This window comes from Chelonia mydas, chromosome 3, assembly GCF_015237465.2.
Source record: "Chelonia mydas isolate rCheMyd1 chromosome 3, rCheMyd1.pri.v2, whole genome shotgun sequence".
NCBI lineage: Eukaryota > Metazoa > Chordata > Testudines > Cheloniidae > Chelonia > Chelonia mydas.
Window position 1 is genome coordinate 93,223,885 of NC_057851.1, and position 13,683 is coordinate 93,237,567.

Below are 13,683 nucleotides of genomic sequence, written 5' to 3' on the forward strand. Positions count from 1 at the left end.
CTTTCGTGAGCTACAGCTCATGAAAGCTTATGCTCAAATAAATTTGTTAGTCTCTAAGGTACCACAAGTACTCCTTTTCTTTTTGTGGATACAGACTAACACGGCTGCTACTCTGAAACCTGTCATCGTGCAAGGCACTTCTTGGGACTGTTGTTCTTCGAGATGTGTTGTTCACATCTATTCCAATACCCACCCTCCTTACCATCTGTCAGAGTATCCGACAAAAAGGAACTCAAGGGTGGGTCGGGTCAGCAGGGTCATAAAGGCGTCACTCCCGGGGGCTCCCTAGCGTACCCAGTGGGAGCTGCTAAGGGAAAAGTTTCCAACAACCGTGCATGCAGCGCACGCACACCTGATTGGAATGGACATGAACAATACATCTTGAAAAACAACAGTTACAAGAAGGCGAGGAACCATTTTTTGCCCAAGCTGTGGGGGTTTGTTTTGTTTCCAGCTAACAAGGATGTGGGCTTAGCTGTTGTAGATAAAGTTCAAACTTTAACTTTTTTTTTTCTTCTTTTTTTAGTGGTCGATTTGGTTTATGGCTGGATGCTGATTTGTATCATGGGCGAAGCAACTCCTGCAGCACCTTCAATAATGACATCTTATCCAAGAAGGAAGATTTCATAATACAAGATGTGGAAGTATGGACATTTGAGTGAAATACGGACTGCCTTATGGACTGGGTTCATTGAGGATGCTGAAAGCTAAAGCCCCAGCACAGGCCTCACAGTGTAACACTTTTTCTTTCTGATATCCCAGCAGAACACGGCTACACAAAAACATTCTGAGAGCCAATTTTAAGAGGCAGAAATGTAGAAAACAATAAGAGGACCAGTGTGTGTGAGTGTTTTTACTCTCTTCCCACCAACACTCCTTCAGTAAGGAAACAAGATGCTAATGAAGACATTCATAGTGTATGAATTTGTTTAAAGCAGTTTTTGTTTTTTATTTTCTGTAACGGTGGAAAAAATACTGTGGGGAAAAAAAAAAAATATATATATATATATACAGTACATTCCATGTGTATTTATATTACATGTAAGTGCTAACCAAAAAGAAAATCTACAACATACTTTCTGTTTGCCATGAAAACAATAATAATCTGAAATAGATGAACACAGCACTTAAAGGGAACATGTTTTTTTTTTTTTTTTTAAATCTTTTTATTTATTGTTCATTGTATAGTACATTTGTTTAAAATGTATTAGGTATGTTTTTTTCTTTTAATGTTTAAAACCTCAGAATTTGACAGAAAAATACTACTGAGGTGTTTTTCATATGTGTTGGCAACAAATCCATTTGATTTCTAAAGTTAGTTTTATATATATATTTTTTATTTTGTAAATGAAACTTTTGTTTCTGTTTTGTTGTTGCCCTAATTTAGGGGTTTTGTTTTTTGGCAGAAACTCTGAGTGCATAATTCTGGATTACTTTCAGAGGGTGGGAGAGAGGTGGGTGCTGTCAGCATTCATTATTGACTCTGCTGCCATCTTCCTATTGATCGGGTGTTCTACTGGCAATATATGGGACAGCAGGGCACATTCTTAGTTAGCGTAACTTGTCGTAGCTTCATTGACTTCAGTAGAGCTGTGACAGTTTATACCAGCTCAGGATCTGCCCCAGCATGTTTATACTCATGACTAAGAAAATGTCTGAAAAGAAACACAGGTTGGTTTTTTCAGCCACTTGCGTGGTGGCACAGAAAACTAGCTCTGTTTCATTAGTCTTACCTACATATAAGATTTTTTTTAAATTGTTTTTTAATAGGGAGAAAAATATAATGTGAAAAGTTGGAAGGAATGTTCTTTCCCATATAGGCCATATTATGTTGGTGTAAAAACTGTTTTTCTTGGTCATTCTTATTTGGTTTCCTTCCTGAAAAAGGCTTGAACCAACATGCTAATTTATGCTTTTACAAGTAACTAATTATTTCTTTTTTGGTTTAATGAAGTGGCATTTAAATGCTGACCAGAATTTTTTCTCTGGAGGGACATTTTATTTATGAAAGGCAGAGCTGAACTCTAATCCAGTTAGTGCTGTGAAAACACCAACAGATACAAAAGGTAACTGAAGGAAATAAGAAAATACTTTTCTTTATGGTATGTGACCAATTCTGCCTTGTCAAAAAACATAGCTTTGTGGGTGTTTTTGTTTAAAAAAAAAATTATTTAAATGATAATCTCTGCTGGTAGGAAAGGAATACTGTCCTGCCTCTAGAGTTCAAAGCAAAATGTAACACGTCATACCGAATCCAATTAATCATCTTAAAAGAAGTCAGTTTAGAAATGGTGTTGCATTCATACTCAAAAATGCACTGTAAACACTTGGAATATTCCACCACAGTACTACAACTCCAGTTAGTTACTACTCTTCACCCTCTTCTCCCATCCCCCAGAAATAAAAGGGAACAACTTAGATGCCAAGCATCAATCAGTCTTAAAGTCCACACAGAGGTTCCATGCAGTTAAAAACTGATGCTGTAAAAATAAGAAGTCTGTAACACAGTGCACATAAGCTATTAACACTGTTTTCTACCACTTGGTCTATCCATAAAAAAAAGTTCTGATGGATTTAGCTGTAAGATATTTCAGAACCTGCTAATAGCATAGTGCTTTGAGAGATGCTAGGAATGTCCAATAATGTCTGCCATTTTGACCAGTTGCATACCCCTTACTAGTTACAAGCAAAAAAAATTGTCATTTTACATACCTATCTCTCTTATTTACCTACAGTTTATTCCATTACTCTGTACTTGTCAGAGCATATCTAAACGCTGTGTTCTATATTCAGCAGTGTTGTTCATTAAAACTTCTGTGACCCTTTACACTTTAAACTATGAATATTGAATATATGTAATGCAATGCTATCGAAATATTTTCAATAAAGGAGTTTATGCATTCAGATGCTTATTTTGGATGTTTTCTCTTTTACATTTATTTACAGACGTTGAATACTCCTAAAATGAGGGAATAATATGAGCCCTTCCTTAAGGCACAAATACTTCAGATAAGAATAGTAGCTGAATCCTCCTTGAGAAGAGAGTTTCAAAGGTACAGATCATAGCAGAGGCAGAATACAGGAGTAGATGGTAGAAGTTGATCCATTTTGGTATGTTATTTTCTAACTTGGGTTGATTCAATGTACTATGAAGGGACTTCAAAAAGAAAAGCTATGCAAAAAAGAAAAAAACACCTCCTTTTACTAGGAAAAAAAATAATGAAAATAATAGAACAGTTAATCTGAGGATCTGATCAGCCTTATTCTGCAGTGCTTAGTCCTACTTTTGTATGTGCCCACATGCCATGTTACAAGTACTTCATGTTTTTGAGAACGGTCATGATATTCCTGAGTGTCAGCCTATCTCAAGATATGAAAAGGTAGCGCACATACTTAGCTTACCATCAGACTTCTTGCAAAATATAATAGTTTTATTCCCAGAGAAAAAATAACTAAGATGAAGCTAAAATTGATGATATTAGTAACATGAAGGTAATCTGCAAAGAATTTGTGCCTTTTTTGCTACTTTATAGTGTATGAAGAAGGCCTGAAATTAAAACCAGAAAAACTCTTCTGTGGTGTCTGTTTGGTTTGTTTGTTTTTTTGGATTCTTTGGGCATTTTTTTTTTTTATTTTATTTTTTAATTTCAGAAAGATCGGGCATGTCAAGTTTTTGGTCTGACTGGAGAAACTCAGAGGTCTCAGAATGAGCATACCCTCTATTCATAAGTTTAAGTAACTCTTTGTGTAAACTTAATGGTGACCAGAATTTGCAGGAAAACTGTAAACTAGGAGTAAAACAGTCTAGTGTTTTATGGTCACTAGTGATTTTGAAACTGTTATGGATGAAAAGTTGTTTCAGAATCGTATGCTTTAATCACTACAGGAATACAGTTGAAGGTTTATTTTGGTGTTTCCTTACGAGTGTGTGATGGATTATTAAGATTTTAATTTCCATGCATTTTTGTTGGCTGGCTGCTGTATAGTGTTTGCTACGTCTTAACTGTGAATTTTCCAAGTCGTTTAATATTTGAGTTGGTACTTGTACTTGTGCAAACTTAGCTGTTGCACACCATAGTTTTTTGTGTTGGAATCATTATTTAAATTAGCTCCCACTTTCTGTTCTCAAGATAGGATCTTGCAAGAAAACATCTTAGAATAATCTTCAGAGATGAACTTTTTCAAAGTGTCTCAATTTAAAACTACTTTTCTTTTTCAATTTTGGTGGGAAGATTCTCCATAGAGATTGGCTTGTATTCTCCAAGCTGTTCTATTTCGTGTCAGCATCCGTCAGCTCCAGGAGTAGAAAGCCACAAAGGTGGTTTTGTAGGGAATTTTTCTGTTTTTGTTGTTTTTCCCTACTTATCCATCTTGGATTCAAGGGGTGGTTGTTGTCCCTCCATTTTTGGTGCCTATCTTGTTGCCAGATTTGGCGCCTTTTTCTCCGCAAGGCAGGAAAAGGTATGGTCGCATGACCGTAATCTGCCTCGTAACAGGAGAGTATTTAAGGTTGGTTCGCTTGTCCCACGGCTGCTGCCCATCAGAGTGGCAGATCAGTGCCCATTGTTCCATCTGCAATTGCACTGCTCCCACTCACCTGGCATACCATCACTTATCACCTGGTGTGCCAAAAAATAACGTACCTGGGCATAGAGTTAGGAGCTGAAGGAAGCAAACCTGATGCTCAAAGAATTGAGCTCATAAATAAGTTTCCTGCTTCACAGAACCGATCTTCTCTACATTCCTTCTTGGACCTGACAGGGATTCTCAAGAGAATTCATTGAAGGTTATGCAGAGATGGCCCGCCCTCTGTACCAGTTGCTGAAGAAGGGACAATACTGGATGTGGGGAGAAGAAATGAAAAATGCCTTTGTCAGCCTAAAGCAAGCCCTTATGAAGGCTCCGACTCTTGCTTATCCTATGCCTAATATTCCCTATCAGTTACAGCTGGCTACAACAGGAAAAGGTCTAAGTGCAGTGCTAATGCAGGATGCTGGTAATGGTCCTAAACCAGCTGCATATGGCTCCAGAGTACTAAGCAATGTAGAACAACCGTATACAGCATGTGAAAAGGAGGTATTGGCCCTTACATGGGCACACAGCCACTGGGAATATATCATCAGAATGTCCCCAGTCGTTCTCCAAACAGCCCACACTCTTATCAAGTATGTCCTTTCAGGATGAATAAATGAAGGAAGGGTCTCCAACTTAGGTTAGCATTCTGGACTTTTAGCCTAATCAACAGGGACAGCAAAGTTGACAAGACATCTCAACTATCAGCTACACCATATGCTTTGCTAATACAAGGTGAGGAGCATGAGTGCCCTCTAACATCAGACAACTTAGAGCACCTTTAAAATGGGCATGACATACCAGGAAGCCAAAGATAAACATCTTGACGTCTGGTAGTCAATGGGAGTTGCTATCACAAGGATGGCAAGCTGTATGCGGGCTATACAGCCCTTCAGCTCAGCTCATAGACCATCGTGCACAGCACTGTCCTAGCCTATTTGGCACAGGCAGCAGAAGTTGTTGCCATCCTGGCTGTCTTAGATGCTGCAGACCCAAAGAGCAACTTGTTGGTATGTTCAGACTCTGATTGGGTGGTGAAGGCACTCACAAAATGGATGCCAGTATGGATCCAGAGATCCATGAAGACCTCGGATGGAAGACCTGTCTCCTATGCAAAATACCTTTTACACATCTGGGATCTTGCCACCTCCAGGACAGGTAATACATACATCCTGTAAAGTGAAGGCACGCAGGAAAGATCAGGCCGAAATTGCAAAACACAACAATCAAGTTGATAGCCTCACAAAGCAAGCAGCATTAGTGGGAAAAGAATATTTGTGGACCAAGTCTGATAAGATCTATAAAGGGCAACTTGCAGAATCGGAAATCATGAGCCAGGTAGACATCATAGACCATCAAAAAGCTGACAAAGTCCAGGACCTTCTGTCAAAAGAGGAATATAGAGGGTATAAGCTCTTCAAAAACAAGAATAGTATCATCATGGCCCAAAGGAAAGATGTTAACAATGTTACACCGGTATTAGTGGTGCCTGAATGCTTGAGAAAAGAACTCATCAACCTATCACACATAACCAAGGCCACTTTGGAGTGGAAAAAACCACCAACAGAATCCTAAGCATGGGCTGGTGGTTGGGAATAACTAGAGATGTTGAAACAGTCATATTTGCTTGCAGTGTGCTGAAAATAACGCAGACCACAAAGTAATCAAGGGCCCCATGGCACACCAAAAGATTGTTGGGCCATGGTCACATTTACAAATGGACTTTACTGGGCCATTACCCTGTATGGGCAGAGGTAATAAATATTGCCTCGTCATCATAGATGCATTCTCCAAATGGGTGGAGGCTTATCCTACCAGAAATAATACAGCCTCCACAACAGCAAAAAACCTTTGCACGCTTTGGTCTGCCTGAAACCATTGACTCAGACCAGGATCCCCACTTTGTGAGTGAGATAATGAAGGCCCTATGTCAGGCTCTGGGTATCAAACAATTTCATATTGCAGGACACCCCCAGAGCTGTGGGTTGCTCTCCATAAGATCACCAGCAATAATGGAAAGAACCGGGACCAAAAGTTGCCATTGGTCTTCATGGCATTAAGATCCACAATAGCATCCCTTGGCTTTACACTACACAAGGTGGTAATAATAGGTCGTGTGATGAAGATTCCAGAGCACTGATGGGTAGGAGGGGTTCCTCCTGACCACTACCAACCCAGGGTTCTGATAGATAAGTATATGAAGGAGCTTCTGAATAACATCAGTTGTATTCAAAGACAGGTCGCCCTACAGTTGAAGGCAAATGCCAAGTTCTGGAAAAAAGGTTAGGAGACACATTGAAACCTGTTGAATGGAACATTGGGGGATTGTGTTTTATACAAATTCTATTCAGAAAGAGGGCATGTCCTAAGCCCAAGATGGATGGGGCCTGTGGTAATTACAAATAAAGCCAGCCCCACCGTCTACAAGGTGGAATTAAAGGGCAAAAAAGTTAAAACCCTTAAATGGTTTCACTCCAGTCAATTAAAAGGGTGGAAAGGGGCCAAGTTACTGCAAAATGTAATCTCTTTCTCTGTTCATCTCTCAGGTGTCCAAAATCATCAATCACCTGCTATTGCTTTTAATGTATACAAACTTGTATATGTTGTCCATAGAAGGGGAACATTATTTTTGTAACCTTGAATCACCTGTGAATGGTACTAAGGAAATTGAAAATTTCGGAAATTTCTTGGAAATGAGAAAAGACCATGGGGAGTATCTCATGGACCACCTTTGCTTGATGATAAAGGTCCTGTAATGGTGGTCACCTACAAAAGAGACACCAACTGTATCCTCCAATGGAAGAAGGAAATGGGCAATAAGGTAAACATGGATGTAGTTAGTTATAACACTAATGTAATCTTAACTGAGACAAATTTGGAAGCTTTAGGGAAGGTTACCAAATTTGGTGAGAGCTGTGTTTGGAAGCTACATGACAGATGCGTCACCAACTGTACTAGTGGGCTTATAATAAAAAGTCCCCTAAGATGTGCCTGTATGATGTCTAATTTGGCCTAAAAACTGAGGGAAGGGATCCAGGAAGTAAAGATATTTCTAAATATGTAATCCTATGTACCATACGTCAGAGTACGGTTACACACCCCTTCAAGTACATATTTTCTTGTATTAAATTGTAGTAGCCAACCAAAGCAATACTGTAATGCTTCGGAATATGTGAACAAGTTTTGCTCGTTTGTATGTTCAAGAATGGTTTGTGTTTAAAGAACGAGGAGTACTTGTGGCACCTTAGAGACTAACATTTATTTGGGCATAAGCTTTTGTGGGCTAAAACCCACTTCATCGGATGCATGCAGTGGAAAATACAGTAGGAAGAGAGAGATATGTACATACATACACAGAGAACATGAAAAAATGGGTGTTACCATACCAACTATAACAAGACTAATCAATTAAGGTAGGAAGTATTAACTTGTCTGTGTCTGTAAATGACTCTGGAATGTGGTAACTGGCAGGTCCTTCTGGGGTAAAATAGACTATAATAACTGTTGTGCCCAAACCCTATGTTAGTTCTATTGGCCCTCTGGTGGTAAAACAGGACCTGAAAAGGTTACTTATTATCAGTCCCAGTTACTCTCTAAAAAGAGTAAATATGGACATTCCAGTGCTAATTCATATGTCCCCCAGATATGCGCCTTTTGTGACACCTTTAACAAGAGGCTGGGATGCTTGGTTAGACAGCATCACCTCTAAGTACTCCAAACAAAAGAGGAACCTAGCAGCCATAGTACTAGGAGGGGTGGGACTAGCCTTGAGGTGGCAAATTCACTGAGCACTACCAACTTGGCCCAGAAAATCAGGGTATGATATGACCTCCCTCAGCCAGCCCCTTACCTCTACACTCAGCAAAATCAGTGAGTTAAATTATGATGCTGTAGATACCATGAATGTCTGGTACACCACCAAGAAAAAAAATCTTGATAAAACAATCAAGGCTAAAGGTGTGCTCCAGTCCAACACCTCATGGGCACTTGCCTGTATGCCGACCCAGGCATTGCTACAGGATGTAGCGGTAGGAATCCTAAGAACAGGATTTCAGGGTAATATTCCCCTAGAGGTAAAAACCTAATGTTTAAAGATGTCATGCCTTTCGAGAGAGAACATCATGCCTGGTGGAAGCTAGTAGATTTTTACTTTGATGCAGACATGAATAGAACAGCTCACATCCTAACCATCAGCAACGCCAGCACAAAGTGGGCATATCCCTGCATTCCCTTGTGTATTAATATTAACCAATCGGTGTTAATACCTTCAGACATCCGAAGTTGGGTGCAGGAAAGTGAAGGGCAATACTACAGTATTGATATTAGTGCACGTGTAAGGGAACCAGGTAATGGATATATCTGTGCCACCGAAGTCTATATGGCTCCACATATCTGCTTAGATCCGGACCAAGGAAAATGCCACTATGACCTTCAGGTATATGAAAGCAACCATTCAGAGTTAGTAATAGTTAATAGCAACTGTGTTTGTGTTAGAAGTCTTTGTAGAACATTTACTGTTAACTTCTTTTACGAAGTTGTAAACAATCCCCATGTCAATTTCTTTGTTTTGTCATGACTATACAAAGGTGTGATACAAGTTTTGTATCAGAAAAGTTAAATATACAGAACACTGTGCTCTCATAAAGTTTGTGCAACTACCTAGACCCTATCCATCTAGGGGTAAACATAAAGATGTTGGAACAATTAGTCCAGCACCCTGTACTAGAGGGTCACATTAAGGATCTGGCCAACCAAGGTAAAAATTTGATGCTTACCATCCATCACTCCACAAACAACATTTGAAAAGATCCTTAAACAGGTACTAAAGGATGCAAAGTTCACTCATTGGTGGGAAAGTTTATTTGCAAGTCCCACTGAAGTTACAAAGGTGTGGTATATTCTCAGTTTGTTACTATAGTGTCAATTATTATTACCACAAGTTGGGTTAAGGCCAAGGTAAGAAAGGCCTTTATGCAGCACAGGTATTCTAGTACACCTGGGACACGGAAATGGTAACCAATGCAGTCAAGACTGCAAGGTTACCAAGGATGGGAAATGTAGGGAATTCTTCTGTTTTTGTTGTAAGTAGCTTTTGGTCAACTTCATTGTTGGCAAAATCACTGTGTGGTGTTTGAGTGGGCTGAGACTGTTTGTTTGTGGCAGAAGGCAAAAGAGTTTAAGACATAAATGGGTATCAGAAAGTTTTTCAAAAAAATCAGTGCCAGAAAGTGCCTCTGAATATGATACAGAGATGGTCCCTCAGGAGCCACTTTCTGCTAAGAAAAGCAGAACATGGAAGGAAGAAAAACAAACATTTCAAGACCAGTGGGAAATGCAGTTTCTAGTGTTTCTGAAGCTGTCTGATTCAGTTTCTGAGCAAGTTGCATTCTGATCCACACAATGTTTGCAAGAGAGAAATTCATCAAATCAAAATTTATGCAATGCAATGTTACTAGAGCACTCATGCAGGGATACTTGAACAGAATTACCACAATGAGTTTCAGAGGCGCAAGCTGTTACATGATGCAAAAACTGAGTTTGAAAGACAACAGTGGCGGCTCAAAGATTTTTTTGAATAAACCAGATCAGATTTGAGTGCCTACTTTTAAAGTTGCACTACTTTTGGGGAAAAGCAAGAAAACCATTCAGCGATGGAGAACTCCTGAAGAAAATTGTTCTGGCCATAGAACCAGAAAGTAAGCTTTTCAGAGAGATACCACTGAGCAACGGCACATTACAGGGGAGCACAAGAGATCTGGTGAATTTTCTACAAAATGAAATAGCTGGAAAACTCGCAGCAATCCCTTTCTACAGTCTGTGCTTGGATGAGAGCCTTGATGTCATGAGGAATCCCAAGGTAATCGTATGTGTTCACTTTTTGGACTGTGATTGCCATTGTTTTTCTGAAGGTATTTTATGTCAGGTGCCTCAGAGATAGGCCTACTGACAAATACATTTTTGAATGTGTTCAGATGAGAATGTAAGCGTGCCATGTTAACTTTGACAATCTCTGTGGTTTGACAATTGATGGGGAAGCAGCTATGCGAAGTGCATGAGTAGGGTATTGAACTGCTTCCAAGAAAAGTGCACTCAAACGTTTTCTGTTTCAATGTTTTGCCCAAGAAGTATTTACCAGCAAAGCTTCAATGGAAAGTATGGATGAGGTTGAATCCATAGTGGAAAAAATGCATCAATGCTGTCAACACCAGCAATGTCAATAAAGGAAGATCCGCAACTGTGTGTGAAATGGGCTGTGAGACACACACGATGCTGCTGAATAACAACCCAGTCCACTGGCTTAGTTTTAATGACAATGTGCAGAGGCTCTTTAAGCTCTGGGAAGAGCTCATTGAGGTTTTGAATAACATTTCACCGTAACTGTCCCAAAAACTACAAGATCCAGAAGTACATGGTTGCCTGCTCTTTTCTAAAGCATCTTTACCAAAGCTTGCTTCCTTGAACCTGGAGCTTCAGAAACCTCAGCTAACAATATTTGATGATAATGAAATAATTTAATACATTTAGAATGACAATACCTGACAGTCCAGCACCTACAAGAGGAATGGACTTTTCAGTTTATCAGCTTAGTCGGTTGGAATGTGCAGCAAAAAGTCGACTTAGGTGTAACCAAATACCTGAGTATCCTCTTGGAGGATCTGGAAAATCGTTTCAGTGAGGGAAACTTATTCTGTCAGTTCACCTTTGTCACTGACCCATTCAGCAATTCTGGTTCAGCTTTTTTGGCTGCAAACTGTCTTGCAAGACAGATTCTCTTCCTTTGACTCTTTTTGGATTTAAGTTCCTCATGCTGAAAATGTGCAATGATTCAAGAATGAAAACATACTTCAGTCAGCCTACTGTTACAGTACAGGAGTTATGGAGTAATGTGTACCTGTTTTGAGGACACCTACAATCCCCTAGCTAAAGTTGCTTTGCTTCTCTTGTGCATTTTCTATGACTGTGCTGTGTGAGAGGGCATTCGGTGCACTTCATTTCCTGAAAAACAAGTACCGAAACCGCCTCACTGATGCTAACTTCTGAGCTTCTTTTCTAATCTCACAGGAGAGCCAAGATCCTGCAGACTTTACTTGCAATAACTCAGCAGCTCTTTGAAAGGAATCTGATCCACCCAATGGATGTGGTAAAACCCAGAACTTTTATCACACTGTATTTCTAACACAATATAATAGGATTATGTTTGTTGTTAATACAGTCATTATTATTGGATTTATTTTTTTGTCAGGTTGAAATTTTTTTATTTCAGAAACAATTTGCAGATCTGTTTTTTCGTTATTATTTGGACTTCTATTATGTTAAAACATTTTTAATTTTACTTCAGAATTGTTGTACAACCACTTTTACCAAAAAAGCAAAAGAAACGATAATAAAGACAAGAACGTGCAAAACACATTATTTGTTAGGTCCAGTAAAGAATACAGATAATTGCATGTTTATTATTGAGTCTGTAAAAAACACCCCCAAAACCTTACATAAATAATTAATTTACAATGATTTGTGTGTGTGTGTGTGTGTGTGTGTATATATATTTATTAACTTTAAGAAAAAAATAAATTTTTGGAAAAAATGTCAGTGTGGACACCAGAAAGAGTTGGTGACTACACTCTGAGGGCACCAAAAATTTCATTGAGATCCCTTGCTTTAGGACCTCACTTGTTCTCAAAAATTATTGCTAATGTTTCTGAGATTGTTTCAGTTAGTTTCTTATGTAGCCTAAGATGAATTTCATCAAAGGCTCTCCTGATTTGAATACATCTAACTTATCTAAATATTTATCCTGTTCTTTCCTTATTTGGGCTTACATTCCTTCCCCTTTATTGATCACTTGTGTATGGGTCACTATTAACCTTTTTCAGCGATGAGTGAAGCAAAATGGGCCTTAAACACTTCAGCCTTCTTGATGGCATCAGTTATTAACTCTCCTTCCCCACCAAGTAACAGACCTACACTTTCATTCATCTTTCTCTCATTCCTACTGTATGTAAAGAACCTCTTCTTACTGCCTTTTATGTCCTTTGCAGGCTGTAACTCATTTTCTACCTTGGCCTTTTTGTTGTTTTCCCTGAGTACTTGTACGTGTCTTTTGTTCTCTTTAGCAATTTGTCCAAGTTCCCAGTCTTGGTAGGATTCATTTTTTGGTGTTCAGAGCATTACGGGCCTGCTGCTACTTCTCCCTTTCCTTGGTATCAGGACCGTTTCCAGTTATGCCTTTTACGCCCATTTGCCAGTTCTCCTGAATACCATCTTCCTCGGATTTTTTCAAACGCGGAGTGTTTATGAAATGGGCCATGCAACCCATACTGGATTTACCATGGCACCAGGCCCACGGTCCAAAGGGGGCCCGGACGCTCTTCTCCTTGTGCCTGCCCTCCACCCCCCTGCGCTCTCCTGTGGGGGCAGAAGCTTGGTGCTGCTGGCTCCTGGGGCTCTGTCCTGCTGCAGGGCAGGTTCTGCTGGCAGCCAAGCTCCGCCCCCACCTCTTCCCCCTGTGTTCTGCCCCTCCCCCTCTCCCTGCTGCTGATCCCCGGTTTGCTGGCAGGAGGGAGGGGGAAGATCAGAGCCACAGCAGGCTTGCCGCTCCGGGGGGGGGGGGAGGAAAAGAGGCAGGGGCAGAGCCTTGGGGAAGGGGCTGGAATCTGGGCATACCCCCTCCAGTGAGCACCCCCATGACCCCAGCTGTCTGCCCACCCTGACTCCTGCACCCCCTCACACACCTCCCCAGCCTCCTGCCCTGACTCCTACACCCCCCCCCCCACATCCCCACCCCGAGCACCCTAAACGGGAGTTCTTGCACACACACCCCATTCCCACCTGCACCCCTCACACCAAACAGGAGCTGCCCCAGGTAAGCGCTCCACACCTCAACATCCTGCCCTAACCCTGAGCCCCCTCCTTCACCCTAGCTCCTGGCCAGAGCCTGCACCCCAATGGTTGTTTACATTTTTTAATAAAGTGCTCTTATCTAAAGTGCTTTACAATAGTTAGCTAACAGTACAAACAATATTTGGAAAGATCATTAAGTGATTCACTGAGACCCTCTGCGATTTTCAAGTGGTCTGTGGAAAAATAAGTTAGATTACAAGAACAATCAAG

General features: G+C 40.3%; 1 protein-coding gene across 5 annotated transcripts in view; it reads left to right on the top strand.

Moving 5' to 3' along the window:
* NCOA7 (nuclear receptor coactivator 7) overlaps positions 1 to 2,904 on the top strand; it is a 154,176-nt gene extending 151,272 nt beyond the window's left edge. For all 5 annotated transcript variants that reach the window (XM_037894730.2, XM_037894732.2, XM_037894728.2 and 2 more), the window contains one exon: positions 527 to 2,904. In XM_037894730.2, coding sequence (XP_037750658.1) covers positions 527 to 662 — 136 coding nt within the window. In that variant the 3' untranslated portion in view covers positions 663 to 2,904. The remainder of the gene's footprint in view (positions 1 to 526) is intronic.
* Positions 2,905 to 13,683: the final 10,779 nt, after the last annotated feature.